General features: G+C 32.8%; 2 protein-coding genes across 2 annotated transcripts in view; one reads left to right on the top strand and one right to left on the bottom strand.

The window, feature by feature from the left end:
• The window catches only part of LOC123657747 (transmembrane protein 135-like), a 32,705-nt gene extending 26,462 nt beyond the window's left edge, over nt 1–6,243 (top strand). Inside the window, exons 7-10 of the mRNA XM_045593261.1 lie at nt 2,697–2,849; nt 4,076–4,216; nt 5,086–5,252; nt 5,672–6,243. Of these exons, the coding sequence (XP_045449217.1) occupies nt 2,697–2,849; nt 4,076–4,216; nt 5,086–5,252; nt 5,672–5,723 (513 nt within the window). The 3' untranslated portion in view covers nt 5,724–6,243. The remainder of the gene's footprint in view (nt 1–2,696; nt 2,850–4,075; nt 4,217–5,085; nt 5,253–5,671) is intronic.
• Nucleotides 6,244–6,379: 136 nt separating this feature from the next.
• LOC123657646 (BPTI/Kunitz domain-containing protein-like) lies at nt 6,380–20,046 on the bottom strand. Its single transcript, XM_045593167.1, has 4 exons — nt 19,965–20,046; nt 8,244–8,432; nt 7,398–7,552; nt 6,380–6,571 (listed from the first exon to the last, which is right to left on the bottom strand). The coding sequence occupies exons 1-4, from the start codon at nt 20,044–20,046 to the stop codon at nt 6,380–6,382; spliced, it is 618 nt and encodes a 205-aa protein (XP_045449123.1).
• Nucleotides 20,047–25,626: the final 5,580 nt, after the last annotated feature.

The following is a 25,626-nucleotide window of genomic DNA, read 5'->3' as shown; positions in this document are numbered from 1 at the left end:
GGTTATTTTTCATTAAATAGATATTTGAAATATCTGTGGTTAAAATATTTAGTATTTATTAGAGAAATGTTGAATTACTTTTCAGAATGAAATATGTGCGTCTTGTGATGAGTAGTGTAAGTCGAGTTATAGATCTTTTTGTGATTTTAAAATAGGCATTATAAAATAAAATAAAAAGATTTTTTGAGCTAATTTTCGTTATTCTGTCTGCTATAGGATATGGATCTGCATAGTGATGTAACTCTTCAAAATTTGAATATAGATATATGTTAACTTATACGTCTTTGTCAGTAATGAATAACTGCAAGGATTCAAAAATAATTTTCATGATTTTTATTTAAGTGCAATTTTTTGAATTTCACAATAAGTTTTTCAGTACATTTTTCGTTAATACTGGTGTATTTAGAGTTATATATATATATATATATATATATATATATATGTATATATATATATATATATATATATATATATATATATATATATATATATATATATCATTTGAACCTATAACTTTTGTAAACCAGTAAAATTCAGATGAGTTATGTGAATAAGCGAGTGATAAAATTTTCTTCTCTCCGAAGCTATGAACCTCTCATAATTGTTGTACTCTCAATATATGTATGTATGTATGTGTGTATGTATGTCTGTATGTGTATGTATATGTATATGTGTATGTATGTATGTATGTAGGTATGTATGTATGTATATGTGCATGTAACTGTGTATGTAGTTAAGTATATAGATATGTATTTTATATCACTAATTATGAATGTATATATTGCAAAATAAGTATATGGCTTTTTTATTTTTTATTTTTTTATTTTTTTACCTTTTTGTTCAGTTTTTTTTTCACTTTATCGCAAATGCGCTTAAGAGTCCCGCGGTAACATCATCTCTCACCACCATGGGTAGACTGGTAGAGATCTCTTACAGAGATAAGTTCGCCCTTGCCAACATTCTTTGTAAAAATGACTAGTAATTATGATTTTTTTTTAAAGTGCTATAATGAATATATAAAAAAAACACTTATCATATAATTTGAGCATTTAATAATTTTGATAAAAGATATAACTCATAAGTTTTTTTCATTAACTACTTTTACAGTTGAATCTTTACTAAAAAAACTTAAATTCATGTTGAAAGAGATCGTTGTAAACTACAAAAGAAGATACTGTAATTGAATCTAGCTTACTTAGTTCGCAAACAAGAATTATTTGAAACCTTGCTTTGCTCTCTCGTAAAATGGTGATTTTCGACTTGTATCACTTGTCACAGAAGGCACGGAAATACATAATAAGGTAACATATAGAGTACCAATGAGTATTACATCCCTAATAGCTTCCTAAAGATATAAGCAGGAGTCTTACTCACGATGGTTAGCACATCGGTCATTTTCTCTGAATCGTGCGTAAAAATTATTGTCAATAGTAAACACAAAATTATACATAAAATTATACGGAAGAAAAATAAAAATATTTTAGCTATAAAAGTCAAGTTATATAGCAGATAGAGTGTTAAAAACATTTCCCAGTTGTATCATTAACTTCGATTATTTGGGAAATATAAACCAGAATACCTGTCACCGGCAGAGACTGAGAACTTACTTTTTATGCTCATTATTCCGAATCTTAAGAGTATCTAAAAATCTTTGTATTTAAAGTTAGGTATATTATTTAGTGGTCAGGTGTATGCTTTTACACTTTATTCAGTATGTTTTTTTTAATGTTCCTATTGTAAGTGTGCAATAAAGTAGAAATAAATAAATAATTTAGGAATTTTAGGCTTCTATCAAAAGATATATAAAATCGCATGCAGATATATTTTATGTATTTTTTATTTAAAAATTTATATACACTAGGATAGCAATAGGCAATAGCTCTTATAAACAATGCTGGTACAAGGCACTACTTACCCCATGATGGAATCTCTTCCAGTAGTCCTGCCACAGGAAAATTATAAAACTGTAAGTCACAAAATCAGCGTGTACAATCTTAACATATTGAGAATAAAAATATAATATATTATATAATAAATACATAATTATACATAAGTAGATAAAAATTATATTATACTTATACATACACGCATACACATATACGATACATAATATAATACATACGATTTGCATTGTTATAAAGGTATACATTAAAAGTGAGAAGTAAATGAAAATGTATAAAGTTCATATCGTTATATATATTATTAAGTATTGACTTTTAAGGAATCCCACTGAAGATTCCTAGGACAGAAAGAGTGTATAACATAAAAACATTTGCTGGTAATATAATTGTCATAAGTAATTTGACAATCAATTTTATTATTATTTTATACTTTATTGTACACACACATATATACCACAAATATATTACAAACAAAGCATTAAGATAGTTACAGACAGTGAAGTACAATGGGCGGACTTATGGCTAATTAGCCATTTCTTCCAGACAACCCATATGTTTTACAACCGTATTATTATTTTAGGTACTAAATATCCCACGTCACCAATATTTAATTTCAAAAAAATAAAGTAATGATAGGTCGTATATTAAACAAACGATTGTTCTGTCATAAAAATATATCAAAATCAGAACACTAGGGCTGACATCACTACATTAAAAAAAATCGATCTGCTCTCCAATATAACAGATTTGAAGACAATTATAAATGTATCATTTTTATAAAAAGTGTTGTTCCAGGGTGCTTTCACGTACTTCGGAGTAGGTTTCGCATTTACGATGGCTCGAGTATTATCACCAAGAATATCCACGCCGTTGAAGGCCCTTGCCAGTGTGAGACGCAAGGATTTCAACATGGGACTGTTCTTCGCTAGCTATATCGGTATTTACAGAGTACGGCGTTATTTTACTAATATTATATCGTTTAGTTTTTAGTTCAGACTTCAGTAAACTATAGCATAGTCGTAATCATCATTGCTGGACATAGACCTCCACAAGCTTACGCCAAAAATAGCGTGAACTCATGTGTTTTGACCATAGTCACCACGCTGGGCAGGCGGGTTGGTGACCACTGGGCTGGCTTTGTCGCAACAAAGATGCTGCTGCCCGTCTTCGGCCTGTGTATTTCAAAGCCAGCAGATGGATGGTTATCCCGCTACCGGTCGGCTTTTTAAGTTCCAAAGTGGTAGCGGAACTATGTTATTCCTTAGTCGCCTCTTACGTCACCCACGGGAAGAAAGGGGGTGGCTATATTCTTTAGTACCTTAGCCACACAGTACAGCAAATTCGTAATAAAAATAATATATTGTTGTTGTTGTCTCGATCCGAATCATCTGAATCAATGTTATTTTATTGCTTCGTAAATTCTTCAAATATTTTAATGGTTGTAACGAGTGAGACTGTTACCTGATAACTATCATCTATAGTTATCATCACCATCAATCAAATCGCACTTTACCAGAGAAGCTACAGTATGGAATATAACTATGGAATTTAATTTTCGCCATGTCTATATCAAGATACACTACACTAGTCGAATAGGCTATAAAGTTGACCTCTGTTACAATGTTTTTATTTGATTACTAGCTGTGCGAAGTGGTTTCAGTCACGTTAATTTTAGAAAAAAGAGGTACTAAAATATTATTTAACCTTCCTTGGGAAATTAATTATCCAATACAAAAATAATTTTTCAATTTGAAGCCGCAGTTCCTGAGATAAGTGCGATAAAACAAACAAACAAACTAATCAACTTAATGATATTAGTATAGATTTAAATTTAAATGGGTAACGTAATAGTTAAGGAAACTTTATTTCCTTAATTTTAAATACACAATTATTTTCTTTAATTAAAATTCATTCTATTATGCATTATATGATGCTATAATTATTTTTATGGTTCGCCGATTTTATAAACAAGTAACTATAAGCAATGATGATGAGATAAAGCAGAATTATTAAAATCACATCGAATATTTCATTGTTTCTCATAAAACAGTATTTTTTTTAATTTTTAAATAAAATTAAACAGATTTACTCTAATACCTTTTAGTAACAGTAGCCTGTGTTCATAAGCCTTTCAAAACAAAGCGGTATTAAATTTTTTGCTAAATTCATTGCAGGCTGTGGTTTGCTACTTATGTCGTAAGCAAGGATACGACTCAGCAATGTATGCGCTGCCAGCGGGTTATCTCGCAGGATTGTCATTTTTATTGAAACCAAGCTTAGGTTTCGCAATAGCATCAGTGACAGGAGCTTTTAAGGTGAGATCTTCTTGGAATTGTATATAATGTTGGTGTTTGCTGGCATAATGTAATAAATTAAATTTGTACCACTTAATAGTTTTGATTTTAGTATTAAGTTACTAAAAATAGATTGGATTACTTTGAATTTTATAAACTCTAGTAAAAGAAAGACATATACAAGAATTCAATATACAATATAAGTACTTATCTTTGATACCAATGGAATCTGAACTACGAATTGAACCTTGAATTGGTAGTGAAGTACAAAATATTTTTATCATATTTAAGTAACTCAAGTTATCGCTAACTATACTTTTTTTTATAAAATCCGGTCAGCAAGCTGGCGTACAACTCACCTGAGTGTAAACAATTACCGTAGCGTATAGACACTTGCAACATTAGAAGTATCGCAAGCGCGTTGCCAACCCTACCTGTAATCCACTCAGGAGCTCTGGTTACCTTACTCGCCTCAGGAAAACACCATTGCTTAAAAGCAGTGTTATTTAGCTGTGATCTTCTGTTAAGTCGAGGCACTGTTATTTAATCAGGATGTTTCCTACTGTACTCTTTTTTTGCGCCAGAGGGTATTCAGTCAGACTCCTACTAAATAAAAACCACCACGTGTGAGCAATCGTCCGCCTGGGTGGGGCAAGATGGGGTCGCGTTAGCATTCGCCACTTCGCCCCGGTTCCTACTGTACCTCAGATATACGTAAAAAATGCCGAATTTATAGAAATAAATCTTTTGAAAACTCAGCATTGATAGTCCAAAGTTTAATCCATTACTAACGATTGCGATTTATATGTTCAAATCATTGACTACGGAACTGTAACTGGGACAGTTTGGGTTGATTTTTTTCACTTACAAACATATCTTTTTTTTTCTAGTTATATTCAACAATTCTCTATGAAAAGAAAATTTTAACTGAAAAAATTCCACTACCCTTGATAATGTACTGCTTATCACAGGGACTTTTATTTCATTCTCATAATGTGCATCAAGACATTTGTCCACAATATGTGAAAAAACTAATGTACTCCGTTTCGAATGGAAAGTAAGTATTTCAGTGATACATTTAAAAATAATATCGTAATATTTTGTTCAGATCGGTTGATTTTGAATCCAACATCCAAATGAATTTTTTTACACACACACACGGTTGTCTGTTCATACGGTAAGCAACTGAATGCTTGTGTTATAGGAAACAGGCGACTGGTATAGGTAGGTACATAATTATATTTTTTTTCGATAAACATACATACAAATAATACATATACCATATAAATAAATATATGTATTACACCCAGACTCAGGGTGGGAATTGAACCCACAACCCATGGAGCAGAAAGAAGGGTCACTACAACCTGCGCCAACGGGCTAGTCATCATAGTCACATTGTAGTTTATAAGTCTTAGTTTATTTCAATCGAATTTAATTATTTTAAGAAAATAACAGGACTTTTCTCTATTTTAGGAGTAAAATTATTCTTCAACAGTTACTAGACACAGTTGGAGCAGCGGTGTAAGAATATGTCAAATAAAGTGTGTCCAATGTGAGGGTGATTGAACTTTAAAATGATGAAAAAAATGAACGAGATGGAAGAAATCTCCACCACCAGCAAGATTAAGTAAAAAAAGTTACATAACTAAGAAAGAATGAAGAAACAAATGACAATAAAATAACTTCAGTTACTGTAACAATAAAAATTAATGGAACGCAAAACATTCCATGTATCGACATTTATCAACATATGAAGACTCAAATCCGGAAAAGGTGACTTATCATTCAAATCACCGCGTGTTAAATGGTGCATATTTTTTTTTTTTGAGATTTTCATTCTCGGCCCTAAAATAGAGCAGTGAATAAAGTCGAAGGTCTTCAGTGTAAAAAAAAATATTATATTTTTTTAGAGTCTTAGACAGCAAAACTTATCTGTGATTTTGTAGTAATAATTTATATTTATCACAAAACGTTATTTATGTGTGGGGTGTATATTTATAATTTAAACTCTTATATTAATAAATATATATATATTTTTAATTTTTGCTTAAATTTTTATTTTACACACTTAAATTCAAAATATTGTAGGTAAAAATGATTTGTGTCAATAGTGTGTAGTAATAAAATTTTAATTTCTTTATCCCTAATAGCAAACAGAGTTTTCTAAACATCAGTTTCAGTTTAACCGGTAACAACAACAGTTTCCTCTGTGTTCAATATTACCGTCGTCGTAGGTGCTGTAGTAGTTTTCCGTGTTTTTGATTTCTTTGTTGTTGCATTAAAAGGATTCACAATTAGGACTTTTCTAGAACGATCTAGACTCTTCGTTTGAGATGTTATAACGCCAATACCGTAATTGCAAATTGCATCACACTAAAATACCATTACAATTTGATAATTATATAAATAGAGGTAGTATGTATTTGTATTGCATTATATTTTTAATATAAATATAGCCCTTAAATTAGTAACAATTCATCACTTCAGCCTGATACAGTCCACTGCTGGCCATAGGCCGCCACAAGTACATGCCAAAAATGGCGTGAACTCATGTGCTTTGCCCATAGTCACCAGGGGGTTGGTGGGGCTTTTTAAGTTCCAAAGTGGTAGTGGAATTGTGTTATCCCTTAATCGTCTCTTACAACATCCACGGGAAGAGAGGGGGTGGCTATATTCTTACTGCCGTAACCACACAGCAGTAGTAACAATTACTGGGTAAGAAACATATCCAATAGAGTGCTGAGATGCACTTGGGTCTCTGATAAAACAAATTATAACATTGAGTATTAAATAAACCGATACTATCTGAAAATATATATTTCTATCCATGTTTAGGCATTCATCGAATCAGCCAAAACTTTGTCCAGCAATGATACTTCCTGAATTACCTTTTCTGTGCGTCATTTACGCGACATTCCAAGAAGGACACTTGACACCTTTAGTATTTAATTAGGTAAGATGAAGACGTGATATCATTCTCGTGACAGTAAAAAAATGTTAAAAATTTCACTGACATTGTCTTGAAAACCTAAGGCCAATAATGGCATCATACGTTGTTTTTATTTTTTTATTAAATTATAAAATTAGCATCTAGCCAAGCATATGAATAAACGTGGCACTTGAAATAGAATTGGTGGAAAAAAATTATGTGGTCAAAATTTATATTACTCGTTTTCGGCTATAATACGTTACGTTTTACCTGTTCCTTATTGTAAAAATTGTTTTTGTTTCCACCACAACCAGAATAAATCCTTTTCTTGCAGACTTTCCAAATTGGATCGTAGTACCATCTCTTAATAGCTCCAAAACAAAAACCGTAGTCAAAATTCAGACTGCACCACTTTGGTTTTCTTTCTGATACAAAAATAAACTCTTATAAGTATGATAATATCAAAATAGAGTAAAATATAACAATACATTCTACATATCTTAATATATATAAATCTCGTGTCACAATGTTTGTCCTCAATGGACTCCTAAACTACTTAACCGATTTTAGTCAAATTTGCACACCGTGTGCAGTTTGATGCAACTTAAAAGATAGGCTATATTTTATTTTGATATATTATGTTATTATTATATTTCAGAAAAAAATAAGGTGATACGAAGTTCGCCAGGTCAGCTAGTAATATATAATTAAATGTATAAACAAACATGTGCCATAATGAGGTAAAACTACACAGCCTTGCAAATCAATTTTGCAAACGCTGAATTCGTCCACGAGTACTTTAGTTAGAAGAGGCAGATACCCGCTATAGTTTACTGTTGATGGTATACTATAGGCACTAATAAGCAGAATGATAAGGTTCAATTTTTACTAATGGACACAATAATTACCTTTAAATTTACCAAAATATACCAAAAGAGTTTCGAAATTGGCTCTTGTAACCCAAAAAGCGCAGTAATCACTTGAAGTTTCGTTAAGTGTCAATTAGTTTTATAAACGAAGTAAAAAGATATAATTAGTTTTTTTATTATTGTATTTAAGGAGAGTAGATCTTCGATTATATTTTAACCACATAAAATAATTATCTGTGACACTTACTTGTATCTCCGGGTTGACTGAGGCATGTCGTCAGACATTCTTGCTTCGTATCAAACCTATTCCCATTACCTTGACAGCCACCCCAGAAGAACATCGAACAATTTTGTGTTGAGGGTTCAAAGTAATACATGGGAATCCCGGCACGACAAGGACCGTTGTCTGGTTTTAAGAGACATGTCTTATCTACAACTAAAAGAAATTTTGTTATGCGCTAATTAAAATTTAATAAAATTGCTTGATGAGATGAGGCACAACTAGAAAATTTACTGTTCCACATAGTATGGGTAATCCTGTTATTTTTATCACAAGAGCTTATGAGGTTTATTTCGCAACAAGAGGGTGCGTTAAATTTTTGATTGCAAACAGGCCAAAGATGGACTGCGCTTCTCGATTTCAATCGTCCAAAGCCTATTATATGCCTCTATTTTCGCTAGCGTATAAAACCTCTCAAAAGACGACTAACGCTGTGAATTATAGTTTAAGTTGTTTTACTGTTTCTTAAAACTATGATTACGAACAAAGTAATATTTTAATTATACATACATACATACCGCTGGGTCGGTAAGGCGTAGACCTTGTAATTTCAGTCCTGATTATATTGTAAGATACTTTCGATTTCACATTGAATATAAAAAATATAGCATAAAAAAATAAACGAAACCAATGGAATAACATTTTAACCGAATATTTTAAACTAAAAAAATAACAATAGCGTTTATTCAATTACCAGCGACAGTGAGCGTCAGTAAAAATAATATTATAGCTATTGCAATTTTTTTTAACATAAAATCGGTTTACATTGAAATATATGAGATTTTTATGTTTGATATGAATGTAAATGTTTTTTTTTTCTGCTTATTTTAAGCAATACTTTTCCTGCTGTCTTACTTTTTATAGAATTTTTGACGCTCGACAGTTTAATAGATAATTGTGGTCATTGATTTTGATCCATTAGTTGCTTTTTTAGTTTATATCTTATACGAGTAATGACATTGTAAATTTCACGTCTCCACTTTTTTTTTTAATTTTAATTGGAACTATAGAACACGGTTTATTAAATTTACTACATTTATTTAATGTTTATATAAAAATAATTTAATAGCTAGGTAGTACATAAGAAATAGTAAAAAAATCTCAAATAATTACGTTTGCTCGCAAACAAAAAAAAAACTTCAATTACATAGACAATACGATGACGTAAGTTGACGAAAAAAATTAACAAACGCAGTAGTCGTCATTACGATTCTCAAGGGTTCCCCTCGATTTCTCTAGGGTTCCATCATCAGTTCGAGTAGTGCTGTGTTCCCGTGGTGAATAAGGCAATTACTGCGCTTGGGGGTGCGCTGTGTTCACAGCGGGGTAGATTAGCAAGTTTTAAATTTTAATATATGTATCGAGTATTAATCTACACATCTCTAATTTGATTTTAAAAAAATGAATGCAATAATCTTTTATTGAAAAAAATATATATAAGGTAAGATAAGACCGATGAAAGAATTCTTACCAATTTGTGAATTTATGAAAGAGGAGCATTAGTACTAAATTCTAGTAATCTATTTTACAACATAATACTTAACTAATTAGTTAATAAGTCAAACTTCATAATACAAACGACTATTATAATGAAAATGATAAACAAATGAAAAAGCCGTAATAGGTCACAGTACACGTTCCGTTTCAACAACAAACGATTCGCGGAAACACACAAATTACGACAAAAACTTTCGAAACTCGAGCGAAGCTAAGACTCTTTAACTTTGCAATACATCCATAAATTAGCTGTGACGACGAAATACTAACGAACTCACCTAAACTCGCTATGCAAAGACGAGTTCGTTCTCGATTTTGCTAAAACAGGAATTTACTACAGTTTTATGCTGAAGGATCCATATGAAATTATCTTTTAAGTTTTTAATTTAGTCATTTATGGATTTACGAGAAGCTGGCATATTATTGTTGTGCGTGTCACTGTAAAATCGATTATTAATTTTTAGTTTTCTATTTAGCCCAATTTAAAGTAAATTAATATCTTCCCACCAAAATTTTACAGTGTGTCAAAGATAACACAGGCTATAAAACGTCACATAGGTACATATGATTACATAGTTGTAACTTTAAAAAGGTATTAAAACTTCATTTTATAATACACAATTTCTCTGTGAACTCGTGTGTTTTGCCCATAGTGACCAAACTGGACAGGCGGGTTTGTGACCGCAGGGCTGGCTTTGATGAAGGCGAAGATGCTGCTGCCCGTCTTCGGCCTGTGTACTCGTATTTCAAAACTAGCAGTTGGGTAGTTATCCCGCCATCGGTCGGCTTTTTAAGTTCCAAGGTGGAAGTGGAACTGTTATCTCTTACGACACCTACGGGAAGAGAGAGGGTGGCTATATTCTTTAATGCCGTAACCACACAGCATAGTATAGCAACTTACATTATAATAAAACACGTGAAAATCCAAGTAAAGTAGTATTTATTCGCAAACGAAAAAATTTCGTTTCGAATGAATTCGTAAATCGACAAGTAACACAAGCTAGGTAGACGAAAAAATAGTTAAGTAAATACACGTTGTTGTTGTTGTTGTTCACGGGCTCTTTTCCGCAACTCGACGTCTTGGTGCGCCTTTTTTGCGTGATCGGCTGGTGGGCACTATTTAAATACACGTTATCAAAGATTACTTAAAAATGTAGTCATCAGATCACGATCAAATTTAAATGGGACCACATGACACGCACCATATTTCAATATTGAAAAAAAAAAACCATCGGAATCGGTCCACCCACTCAAAAGTTCTGAAGTAACATATATAAAAAAATAGTAGTAGTAGTTTTTTAGTCAGTGTCAGTTAAAATATAATAATGATATAATATCTTAGGCATAAGATGCATAAAAAATGGATTGTCAATATTTTCACATGATTTTTTTAAATAATTTCCATCTCCGTAGCGACATGTATTATGCGGAAACCATCGGAAGGATCATTAAAATAATGAAACTCGGGACAACGACGGCTTTAACCCAAACATACTTTTTCACGAGACATGAAAGGGTGTGCAGAAAAATAAATATAATTGCATGGCCTAACCACACGTGTATGAAATCCTTAAAACGTATTTCGTTTATCCTAGGAACAATACAAATATAATATAATATATATATATATATATATATATATATATATATATATATATATATATATATATATATAACGGTTTATTACACCTACACGTGTTAATATCTATATTATAATGGTACCATTTGATGCATGAAATAGGCAATTGTTTTGAAAGTAACTTTATTTTAAACTTCTAAAATTAGAAAAATAAATAAATCAAAAGTTAAATATTCATAATTGCAAAACAAATAGAGAAATTTTATTGAATTACGTCGCAAAATCGACTATAAAAGACACATTTAGTTTTGATAGTATTGTAATTAAAGTTGCTGAAGGTTAGTTACTATAGGTAGTGTAACATGAAATGTTACATAAGTACAAGCTCTATATTTGATTTTGCTACTGCGATAATTATAAATTTTCTGCCGCAACATTTCCTACCATGGCGTATCAATGATCAAAGTTCATTTATTGGATTTATCCTCAAGTAAACCTGCAATACAGCATATAGAAACCAGCATTCTATCTTCGCTCCTTTTAAAATGTAGGAGACTTGAAACTTATCTTCTATATAAAAGGAGACTTTACGTCATATAATATGTATAACTACTTCTCTGGTGTAGTGGTGCATGCGCCATGTACGCGCCTGAACACAGACGGTTTGAGCCTAAACACCGGCGTTTTGCGCTCCAAACCGTGCCTCGCAGAATACGTTAAGCGGTCGGTCCCACTTGTTAAATATTATCCTTCAACCCGCAGTAGAGCAACGTGGCTGATTAAGCTCCAAACTTTTCCCACACGGGGAAATAGGCATTTGTCCAGCAGTGGAATGTTACGGGCTGAATGAAATTAATTTCATAAATTGTCGATTATAAATTATATATAGAATCGCGTTTGACCTTTACTATAAAAAAGGGTCCGCTGGCTAGCAATATTCTGTTGTTAATATTTCGATTGAGGTTCGTAACTAGTCTCTTACGTGTTTTTTCTCAGTAAATTAAACATCTTTATTAAAACTTTTAGTTGTTCTTTAATTTATTCTAACCTCCTACAATGTCTGTATCGTTTTATTTGACTTTAAAAACGAAGGAGGTTCTCAATTCGACTGTATGTTTTTTTTTTTTTTATATGTGTTACCTCATAACTTTTTACTGAATAGATCACTTCGATAATTCTTTTTTTTTTTTTTTTTTTTCTCCAATAATGCTTATTCACTTGACTATTTTTCCGTATTATATATACCTACATTGTATTATACTGGTCAACGTAATTGAAACCGATTTTTTTTGCTTTGCGGGCAATCACAATTTTATACTTTACAATGATGTATCATTATATATCGTTAGATAAGCTACGAAGCTTATTCCGAGAGGTTTTTCTTGCACTAAAACTCAATTTCCATATGTATTCGCGGTATGAAATTCAGAATGGCTTTTGTAGAGACGTATTTGCATTGTTAATTGTGGTTTCCCCGGGTAGAGAACTTCAGAGGCAAGACCTCGTGTTCCACTTTTCGGGAATGGAATGGTTTACTTTGTGTTTAAAATTTATTACTATATATTTCTTCATGATTTTCTTGGGATATTTTCGATAACTTCATATTACAGTAATGTACAAAACATATTACAGTACTGTAATAAGGGAGTCTTTAAATTTTCCTTCGACTGGTTGAGGATTTATTTTCCTGCAAAATTTAAAACAGCGAAATTCGGAGCAAGGTTGGATGGATAAACTCGTAAAGTTCTCCTGAAATATCATATAATTGTGTTTACAATAAACGTCTCACATGTAATGCCTTGCACTCAACGGCCTCCACTACTATGTAGTCCTGTATCAAGGGTGCGGGAACACGCAATAAAAAAGTACAAACGCCCAGACCACGGCAAATATGTGTCTGGTCAATATAAGTGTATGCCATGAGCGGGAATTGAGCCAGCCAGCACAACAGCCGCAGCCAGTACAGTCACTTTTGCGCTAACGCGTCGTCAATACGATACTTTCCAATAAAATACAATAGTTATTTTTACTGTTGCTACAAAAGTTAATTTTATTAAAGTTACAGATTCGTGATTTTAGCTCTGCTAGTAAAAATTTTGACTCTTTCGTTTCCCATTCATCCACACATTCTATTCACTATATTATCTTGATTAATTACATAAATTAAAATTTATATGGATTAAAATACAGTGAAATCAAATTAGTAATAATAATTAATATGCATTGTTAGTTCGGTTCTCTTGGTGTATGATATTAAATTTGAAATAAGACATCCTTGGAAAATAAAGATGAGTCAAAAGAATTTACTCAAGGAATTTTTAAAATAAAGTCACTAATATTCAACAGATCAAATCTTCAAGTCAGTTCAGAATAACAGAACAATAAAACAATCCGAATTCTGTCAATACGGAAATCCGTCCGACACTCAGAGCTAAATGCCGGGAACACGCTATGCAGCTAGCATTCTCGGCAAATCCCCCAATCCCGGACTTCTCAATCACAGTCCCGGGAAAGCGGGATTGTACAAGATAACTATTCAAACCTTTTACGCTTCGAGAGTTTTATTTAAATGTATGTCTTGTTTGAATAAACTATTATATATTCATAAAAAATAAATTAGGTCTTTTTTAATTTTATTAGATATATTTTGGTATACAGGTCCAGTTGCTGTATATATACAAATAAAAGGCACTTAAATTAATATAGTGGGAGCACTTATTCACTGCAATACGAAGTAGTACTTGAATTTATGTAAATAGCTGCTTCGACAAGTGTATCAAAGCTTTGAACAGACTGCAACATAAGTTGCTGTATAAATGTAAAGATTTTTTTTGTATTTACACTTTTTAACATTAGCATAGTAGGTACTTTTAGTTTTTGTATAAGAATTGAGAGAGGGGAAGAAGAAAAAAGTCTTAACCTACATTTTTTATTAATGCATGCATGCAATGAACGACTGTTTCTCGTAACGCCATCTATGGGAAAACTGCTAAGAAAACTACTAAGATAACTCCATCGATCGATCGATAGATGGCGTTATTTGACTCGTTTATTTACCATTTGAGATGGTATCAATTTTTTCCTCAGACTAATAAGCCTTTTTTGTGCCTATTTAGACAGTCTGCCTGAAGAAATAAACTCCAGTCGTGCGTCTGAGCTAACACACACTTTTTTGTACAACAAGGTCAGCAAACAAGCGTACGGCTCACATGATGGTAAACGATTAACGTAGCCTTGCACCACCAGAAGCAATGAAAGTGCGTTGCTGACCCTACCCACCATATATGCTATATTAAAAATGTTACTAGAGTTATATTAAAAATGGTAATGGTAACCAGGTTCTTACTATTGAAATCAGAGATTGTAGTTCGTCTCCATCGGTACAGGGCAATCCTTTGAACACTTTTGGGGAGAAAAGGATTATAGAGAAGGTTTATCTGTCTTAAATTTGAAATTATTATTGTATTATTATAGTAATATAGTAGATGACCTCTTACTGCTCCGTTCACAGCATTAGCTGTTATACTGACCGTCTCCAACATTTTCAAGCCACGAGAATTCTCATCTATTTTTTAATTTTAGAATTAGTTCACAAAAAATATTAATGACAGCATCAAAAGGTTTGTTTTATTCATATCTTAAATCATAAGTACTCTTCCAAAGTATATTCCAAAAATATAATTTAAGGAAAACGATGTTATAAAAGCATTGAAAAACATTATATAAATGATATATCTCAAAATAAATAACGTATTCCTTTGAGGACCGAGTGTGGGATAAAATCCGAGCGGAGTATTCACGCAATATCCACACAGCGGAACCAGTGGCGACGAACTATGCGACGGGAAACTCGAGATAAATCTTACAGAGTAGTTAAACTTGTATTTACATATTACATTTTTTTTTGAAGTGAAACTTTTTTGAGTCGTTGTCATTTCAAACTCGGTAAAATGCGTCACGATAGTGAAAGAAACACATAAATGTATAGGAGATAATTAGATAGAATATATTACGTTTTGCATGGCGCTTACGACCTTTGTCACGAGACCGCGATCATAGTCGATAGATCAAATCGCAACGGTCTTTTCAGAAGTTTCACTTCTGCCGTGTGTGAATCGCGCGCGCACACACACACACTTAAGAAAAGAAAAACACTATTTGAGATCATTATTATTTGCCTGTAACTTTTTGTAAGGTTAAGGCAGTTACCTAGTCAGACTGGTCCAGATTTTGAGCAAGACACTAATCTGCTATTTCCTACCGCTACAAAATTACTATGCAAATCCAATATAGCGTTTTACTCTCACGCTGACTATTATTTTTAATAAAAATTGTCCGATCTACGTGCATTCTATTGGAGAAAAATATCCATAGTTTTGTACACTCTACTGAACACGTATTACCTATATTACAATATACATATATATATAATTATATATATACATTTCCAGTGTCAACAAGCTCTCTGTACTCTAGTAACTCTGTGTGCCCTACAGGGAACCAACTCATGGACTATGTTTGTTCATTAGAGGTTTAATTTGATTTTTCTAGCGCGCCCTAATTGCGTTGCTTTTATAATCTTCTCATTTATGCGAGGACGCGGGCCACAATTAGTTCATGCCATTTGTTTCGCGTTGCTTAGCTTGTATTTTTATTTACTCTCGCTAATTCATTTCAAAGCAAAGTTTATTTTTTTAATGATAATATAATTTTTTAATTATAACTATGAACAGCATTAATAAAATATTATGTCAGTCAATTTATTCATACCGAATCACGTATTACGTTAGGAATTATTTATTTTATTAACAAGGAAACCCGATTGGTTTTACCCGTGTTTATTTTTTATAACTTTTCAGATAATATTATTTGCGGGTTAGCGGATATATGATGCCCACTATGAGTTACGATCGTATCAGGTATCTATGATAGCAACCAGGACCGACAGTTTCACATACTTTCCGTGGGAGGGAATGCTCTTTTATTTTATTTTTTATGTCACTAGGTCGGCAAACAAGCGTACGGCTCACCTGATGGTAAAAGATTACCATAGCTTATAGACGCCTGCAACACCAGAAGCATCGCAAGCGCGTTGCCGACCAAATCCCCAATCCCCCCCAGGAGCTGATCTCCGTACTGGGAAGACCCACAAGACCAAAAAACCAGACCAGAAATAACGTAATGTTTAGTATACTTGAAATATATCTGTTATCTAAAACAATGATACTTTAATAATAATAAAAAAAACGATTCATACTTAAAGCATACCCGTAAGGTTTGACCCTGTGTCGCGGGACCGGACACATACAGTAGACAAACACAAACGCCCAGACGCTGTGCTGTGATAGTTAGGGCCACACTTCGTTGAACCTAATAACCCGAATCTATAGGCTGAGAGGCTAAATTAGAGAGAAAGAGAGCGAGGAATAGGTTAGTATTTTGTTCTCGTTAGCTTGAAGGAAAATTTTACAATGACTAATGTATGTACATACCTTATATACCAATAATAAATAGTGACGTAGTAGTAGCTCTGCTAAAAAGGATCCTATCTAAACTAGTTTCTCAAACGGATATTTTTATTTGCCCACATGTTCGTCACTATGGGTCTTCTGCTAACGAGTAAGCATCTTGAACGTAATTAGACAAATGTTATAGTCGATGATCTTACTCTTCATAATTCTTCTTCTTATGTCTTATTTTTCCAATAAACAATTCAAACATAATAGTTTTAGATGCGGGACAGAGTTGTAGTAAAAAAGAATTCTATATACAGAATACGTCTGCCCATATAGAATTTTTTTCTTAAGGGAAAATATGCGAAATTAAAATTAATAGAAAGTTACAGAAATGTTTGTCCATAGTGGTAATCAATGTGAAGTATCACTGTAGGCAAACAACTGCGTGTGCAGAAGCCACGTCACAGTAAAACTTCATATATCACTATTTAATATATACTTACATGCAATATTTCATGTCTAGTCTGTGTTAGTACACTAACAGAGCAAGATGTCAGGGTTCCAAACATTACATCATCAATTCATATCAATACATAATAGATATAATAAAAATGTAACATGTCGCTCTCTGTACATGGAAGATATACGAGAAAAAATATTATTAGGACCTTTATCAATGCAAATAGCACCCAAAACAATGATTGTTAGAATTTTTGTCTGTTTGTTTGTGCGTTTCGCACGCTAATCTCAGAAACAGATTATCCGATTTAGATGTAATTTACACTAATATATTAAAGTAAGCTTCACTTAACATTCAGTCTTCGTTTCATCTAAATCGGCTTATAAATAAAAAAGTTATGGCAATTTAAAGAATCACGTTGAACATATACCCATAGGCCATAACCATAACCCAAAATACGGTGTTTATAATCCAAAATAAACCAAAAGATATATCAAAAAAATGCTGTCTTAAATTACTATTCCACACGGACAAAGTTGTGGGCACAGCTAGTATTGTATATGAATGTTAATATAATAGTATTATTATCGTCATCATCATTACAGTCTATACAGTCCACTGCTGGACATAGGCCTCCACAAGTTCCTGCTTTGGCTTGTGTATTTCAAAGCCAGTAGTTGGATGGTTATCCCGCCACCGGTCGGCTTTTTAAGTTCCAAGGTGGTAGCGGAACTGTGTTATCCCTTAGTCGCCTCTTACGATACCCACTGGAAGAGAGGGGGTGGCTATATTCTTTAGTACCGTAGCCACACAGTACTGCAGTAGTATTATTTACCACTAACCAATAAATACACGCTTAATAGCTTAGCAATTCTCCAATGTCAGCTGCTAAAAGTACGAAAAAGTTGTTAACTGAGGTAGGGCACACCAGGATATATTCTATTCAACATATGGAGCAGCCTGACTGGGGAAATACCTCTACAAATAACACTGCGCTCAAGCTGTGTTAAGACAGTTACTGTCGTGAGTAACGTGACCAGAGCTCCTCGGGGAATAGGGAGTAGGGTTGGCAACACGCTTACGTTGCTCCTGATGCTGCAGGAATTTGTATGCTACGGCGATCGCTCACCATCAGGTGAGCTGTACGCTTGTTTACCGACCTAGTTATATAAAAAACTTACTTGTATTCTAATGGCTGGTTATTATGAAACAATCAAAAAATGATACCAGACCTCCTCTCTCTCCTCCCGTCGGCAGCATTGTCTATTGTAAGTAACAAATAAATAAAATAGCCGTAGAATATTCTCATTTTGCAGTTTTATTTACCTGACAGTAGTAAGTCACCCATCTATTGAAAATATATAACATAAATGAATTAACAGAAATCATTCATCCATTCATTTCAATGATTGGCATCAATATCACTATTGACATACAGCACGATTTACCAACGTCAATAGAAATGAAAATAACAACCTCCATAGAATCCATTTTAAAGATGGTAGAAATACATTTCATCGCATTCAGCCTATAACATCCAACTGCTGGGCATATACTTCTTTCTCCATGTAGGAGTACGATTGGAGCTTAATCAACCACGCTACTCCGCTGCGGGTAGGCGGATATATTCCCTACTATTAGTAACGATTGCTATCAAGTGTATATGATAAAACCGGTCCAATAGCTTAGCGTGCTCTTCGAGGCACGGTGGTGAGATCCACAAGTAATGACACTAAAACCGGAAAAAAATATTTATACAACTACAAATATCCATTCCGAGCGGGAATCGAACCCGCAAACCGTCGGTGTTTTAGGTGACTACTCGCACCACTACACCAGAGCGGTTGTTGTATATTACATAGTCATCCATTAACCTAGAGCTAAGCTTTAATATAGTTATACATTTTTGTATTATATGTGTATGTATAAATACGTAGCCAAACTACATAATAGGGAAGGGGGCTTCTTATTATTATCATCATCATCATCACTTCAGCCTATCACAGTTCACTGCTGGACATAGGCCTCCACAAGTTCGCGCCAAAAATGGGTGAACTCATGTGTGTTGCCCATAGTCACCACGCTGGGCAGGCGGGTTGGTGACCACAGGGCTGGCTTTGTCTCACCGAAAACGCTGCTGCCCGTCTTCGGCCTGTGTATTTTAAAGCCAGCAGGTGGATGGCTATCCCACCATCAGTCGGCTTTTTAAGTTCCAAGATGGTAGTGGAACTGTGTTATCCCTTAGTCGCCTCTTACGACACCCATGGGAAGAGAGAGGGTGGCTATATTCTTTGCTGCCGTAGCCACACAGCTAAGAGCAAGGAGAAGCTTATAAGTAAATTTAAAGACAGATAAAGGTTAAGAAAAATAAAACACATTAAAAAAACTTTAGAATGATCGGTGTATTATGTTAAATATTTACAGCTTTTCACATTTAATATCAAGTTAATATAATTTAATATATAAACAATTCAGTGGCATTAATTATAAAAAATAAGAACTTAAAACCTTCTTATCTTTTAACACAACACTTACATAACTTTATATTTAAAAATATGACAAAGAACTTATTACAATTATTTGGTTTATTCTGTAATTGTGTTAATATCCTAATCTTAATTATTAATAATATATACACATTATATAAGAAACAATAAATTTTTCACATTATAAAATCTTAACACACAATACTTTACTGCCTGATTTGTAGCACTGCAATTGAAATCTTCTATGCTTCATCGTCATTTCTTCTGTGCTGTTAAATACTTTAACTGACATAGTATTTATCCTTTTATCCTTTACTTTGCGTGCTAAGAATATCTTTAAGAGAAGTCTTTAAGTAGGTTTTTGAACCTTTTTTACATTTTAGTGTTTAGTTTAGAAATGTTATAACAATATTGAGAAAAATACATTTATCGTCTAATGGCCTCCGTTGTCGTAACATCCTCTTCAACTAACAAAATATTGTTATCGATATATAAAAAATAAACTTATGTTATATAAAATAATATTGCAAAGATTGTGTTTTTCTCAAGAAGCAGTGTGATAAACTAACAATTATAAAGAGGAGGGATATTCGGCATGAGTTCAAAGTTAAAATAGTAATTCCAATGTACTTTTTTATTACAATTTTGTAACATTTGTTTTATATTTTCTACAATTTATTACATTTTGTTATTTTTAACATATAAATAAAAGAGTAATATATAATAAAAATTAATAATTATATAATAGTGTAATTTGAGGTATCAGAATTGTCTAAAAAACAGAAGGAATACCAGTAAATATTTTTATGGCTATGCAATACATGGGCATGTATATTGAGTATTTTCTTCTGGGCAGGGAATAAATGTATTTGTCTGCTATCGGGTACGACAAATTCTTAGAATTTTGCACCAATGAAAATATTACAAGTATAACGTATTGGTTACTACTCTGGATATTTTAATATTGTACTTTAATTTAATTTGGTTAGGCTTTAGATTAAGAACCGCATTTTGAAGTTCAGGTTAGGGTTATTTATTTATTTATTTATTTATTTTTGTAACCAAATTATGTTGATAAACAGTCTAATTTGGTAGTTAGGTTAGGGTTTTTTTTTAACGAAATTATGCCGATAAACGGTCAAATTTTGCGCTTAGATAATTCGACGGTTCTTAATCTAAAGCTTTACCTTTAATTTAATTAGTTGTATTTACATTTCAGAATATTATAACGACTAACTCAGAATTTACAAAACGATTTGATTTGTAATGATTATAATCACAGCAAAATAACACCGTTTTCAAGTGTTGTATTCCTATGGTGAGATAGGTGTCCAGGGCTCCTGGCGGTGATTGGAGGTAGGGTAGACAATACGCTTGTGATGCTTCTGGTATTACAGGCGTCTATAAGCTACGGTAATTGCTTACCGTGCCGTAGGCATATTTGCCGACCTATTTGTATAAAAAAAGCATTAGTGAATTTCTATATCGTAACAGCATCTAATTTCGGAAAAAATGGGTTAGGTACCAAACATTCCTCTTTATTAACAAAGATCTTAATAATAATAATGATAATATTAATATTCTTTATTGCACACCATTAAAAGATACAAACATAAGTTGTACAATTAGAGGAAGATGTACAAAGGCGGTCTTATCGCTAAAATAGCGATTTCTTCCAGACAACCTTTAGGTATAGGACAAGGCATAGAAAAGCGGTTAAGGGGCTACACTACCTCAGCTCGAATTCAGATTTCACCCGCACTTTGTCACAACCGCAATACATGAGAATTGAGAGCGCTTGGTTGTTCATCGCGCGAATTATATGTATTTTCTCCCCACAAACATTACCAATAGTTATTTTTTTTAAAAAGGCAACATATAAAATGTTTTTCATACTTATTTCAATTACCATGCTTAATCTCAAGTCCATAACTTCTATATTTACTGATATATTAAGGTTTTAATACAAAAATCGAGGTAACTTTGCGATTTTTTTGTATCGAAATTTTTTTATGGAATCGTGTTTTCGAAACATATGAAAGATAGTTTATGTTCTGAACTATATCATACATAAATTTCAAACTAAAATATTCAGTAGTTTGGAAGATATGGACATCCTGCCGAGTTGAAAATAAGCAATTTGAGGTAGCATACACTTTTAAGAAGTGTACAAATAATTATATATACATTAGAATAAATTAGAATAGGAATCTTAAGGCATAACATCTTAACATTTTACTGTATATCAAATAAAAAATTATAACTCATCTAATACTTATACTATATTTTTTTAGTATAGAATTTATTATATGATTTTTATGATAATACCGCGGAAGCTGATGTGATTTCAAAGCCTTTTTTTTATTACATATAAATTTTACCCCTAACATAACTTACTGATAAGCTTTGTCAGCAGGAGCAATAAAACATTTTACATTATAGGTATTTTAAAAATTATATTCTAAGGGCTCGACTTAACTAAACCTGAATGTGAACAGAAATACGTTAGAGATGATGAAAAAACTATATTAAAAGAATTTTGTTTTGAATAACATTATCTGTCATATAACCTTATTAGCAAATGGTGAAACAGGACTCAATGTTGATAAATATGTTTAAGTATAAAATTTTGATTAGAAATTATTATAAAACCATAATCTCCCGGAGAAAGGTGTAGTTCTTATGATTTATTATTTCATAAACATTAGACACTATTTATATAGTTTTAAAACGAAATATATACAATTGCAAAAGAATAAAATAAAGCTCTTAAAATGTTACAAGCATAAACTTTGTGAAAGACATAGACAGTCCTAATGAAAACATTGTGGCATTACGATTTGGTGACTACTTAAAAACTTTGTTTATTACGGTTTGACGGTTCCTATCCTCTGAGTAATTTCTGAAAATAAATTATTCTTTAATTTTCCTAACTGCTGAGCGGAACTTTTTTATCTTTTCATTCGAAATCATTTGCTGTCGTTAACAGTAAGTTTCGAATTTTTATGAAAACATTTTTTTTTGTGTTTGAAGTTTTTGCCTTTTCCTTAGTTTCTTTGAAATTGTGGCACAAAAGTTTTGTTTTTTAACTTTATTCATAGTTTGATATTTTTAACCTGCTTCCAAAAAAGGGGTAGGTTCTCAATTTAGTATGTTACCTCAGAACTTTTCAGTGGGTGGATCGATTTCGATAACTTTTTTTAAATCTAAAGGTAATTTAAAGGTTTAAGGTTATTTATTTAGGATCATTTGGTCTCATTTAAATTGAGTTTTACAAGTAATTGTCGAGTTATTCTTATTAATATTATAAACGAAAAAATAACTCCGTCTGTCTGTCTGTATGACGCGCTTTCACGCCAAAAGTCATCACCATCATCATCATCATCATCACTTCAGCCTATGGCAGTCCACTGCTGGACATAGGCCTCCCCAAGTTCACGCCAGACATCCCGGTTTTCCACAATCCTCATCCAGCCTACATCGGCAATCTTACGTAGATTGTCGGTCCAACGGGCCGGAGAACGTCCCACACTGCGTTTGCCAAAACGCGGTCTCCACTCCATGACCCGTCTACTCCAACGGCCATCGATCCTGCGACACGGATGACCAGCCCACTGCCACTTCAATTTGCCAATTCTGTGGGCTATGTCAGTTACTTTCGTTCTCTCGCGGATAGCCTCATTTCTTATCCTATTTTTGAGAGAAACCCTAAGCATAGCCCGTTCCATTGCACGTTGAGCGACTTTAAACTTGTGGACTAGTCCCATCGTCAGTGTCCACGTCTCGGCTCCGTATGTTAACACAGGCAAGACGCATTGCTTGAAGACAAAAGTCTTCAAGCATTGTGGAAAGTGACTCCGTCTGTCTGTCTATATGTCGTGCTTTCACGCCAAAAGTACTAAACCGATTTAAATGAAGATTAGTATACAGATAGTCTAGAGCTTGAGAAAGGACATAGGCTACTTTTTAATGCGAAAAAGGGGGTGTAAGGAATTGAAGGTGAGGATGAAACGTTGTATGGAAGAGTCGTCATTTTCCGAGCTAGGAGCTTAAAACTTATTTTTTTAGGCTGCTGATTCGATATAAATAAATATGACATTCAAAGTTTGTAAAAATTTCAAGGGTGTAATATTATAATAGGGAATAGACAATGAAAGCTTGTATGGAAATATGTAAGGCTTATGTAAACATTTTATAAGTTTGCAAAACATAAAATATTAGAGCTATTCTAATGTCCAAAATAAAGCAAAAGATATATCCAAAAATTGCTGTCCAAAGTCACTGTTTCAGCGGACAAAGTCGCTGGCACAGCTAGTATTTAATAATGTGTATTTACTTGACAATTTTTTCGTCCACCTACGTTGTATTACATCGCATATCTTTTCCTTTTGATGATTCTTGTTTGAATCAAATGGTTGTTTTGTAATCCCATTTAAATTTGATGGACATCTGACTTTTTTAGTAATCTTTGATAACGCGTATTTACTTGACATTTTTTTTGTCTAACTACGTTGTATTACTTGTCGATGTAATTGAAGTCGTTTTTTTTTTTCGTTAGCTAGGAAACACAATAATTGTATGCTAGAGTATGTAGAATATTGGTTAAATTTTAAAGAATGGTGTCTTAAATATGAAAATTTAACAAAACCCCGTCCATTAAGCATGTTGTGATCGCATTTTGACGTTTTACTAAAATATATGTATGAAATAATTATATTTGCTCCGAAAAAGTAAATAAAAAATGTGTCATGACATTTACTTATTAAGATATCAATTCTAATACGATCAACTCTGTTCTTTGTATCGTGTAATATTTTAAACCTTATCTTATATAAAACAGTCAGTTATAAACATAAAACCACTAATAAGACTGAATCAAATCGTATAATAATTTTGTATAAAAAAATATTACCTTATGTAAAAAAAACAATCATATAAAAAATTGACGTATCCTTATATATCATTGCTGCTCCGGTTTTAACTGAGGTAGGGCACAGCAGGAATTTCCTGCTCAAAATACGGAGCAGCCCGACTGGGGTAGTAGTACCTCGACCTTACAGAAGATCACAGCAAAATAATACTGTTTTCAAGCAGTATTGTGTTCCTGTTGGTGAGTAAGGTGACCAGAGCTCCTGGGGGGGATTGGGGATTGGGTCGACAACGCGCTTGCGATGCTTCTGGTGTTGCAGGCGTCTATAAGCTACGGTAATCGCTTACCATCAGGTGAGCCGTACGCTTGTTTGCCGACCTAGTGACATAAAAAAAAAAAAAAAAAAAAAAAAAACAAAAAACAAAATAAGATTAAAATTTAGCTTAAGAACATGGATAAAATTAATTCAAGAACGAAGCCAGGTAGGACTGTTGGTTTAGCGATATGCGAAAAACTCATTTTTTATGAAACGCACCGAGTTTTAAGAGGATTTCGGGTCGGTTGTATTAATGGATATACGGGATCCGAATTTGAATAAGGGCTATATTTATTGCTATAACTTTAGTCGGAGATCATAAAAATACATATTATTTAATTGGCTTTTGCAAAGCGAGGTCTCCAAATTGTCTAGACATGATTAAATTTGATTTACGACGACCATAAACGATTTATCGGAAACTCCTTGATCTAATAAACGATAGTATAAGAATATGCTTATAAATTTCAGAAAATATCACGCACTCATCGAAATATACTCGACATATAAAAAAAAAAAAAGGTATTCTTCCTCATGTAGGAAAAGGATCAGAGTTCAATCCAACACGCTACTCCAATGCGAGTTGATGGATCCATCGATACATCGATATTTATTTATTTATTTGGAGAACGGTACAGAAACAATTGCAGAATAACAGCGTAGCATAAAACAGAAAAATAGATACA

This window comes from Melitaea cinxia, chromosome 11, assembly GCF_905220565.1.
Source record: "Melitaea cinxia chromosome 11, ilMelCinx1.1, whole genome shotgun sequence".
Classification (NCBI taxonomy): Eukaryota; Metazoa; Arthropoda; class Insecta; order Lepidoptera; family Nymphalidae; genus Melitaea; species Melitaea cinxia.
This window is presented reverse-complemented; position numbering and strand designations above follow the sequence as displayed.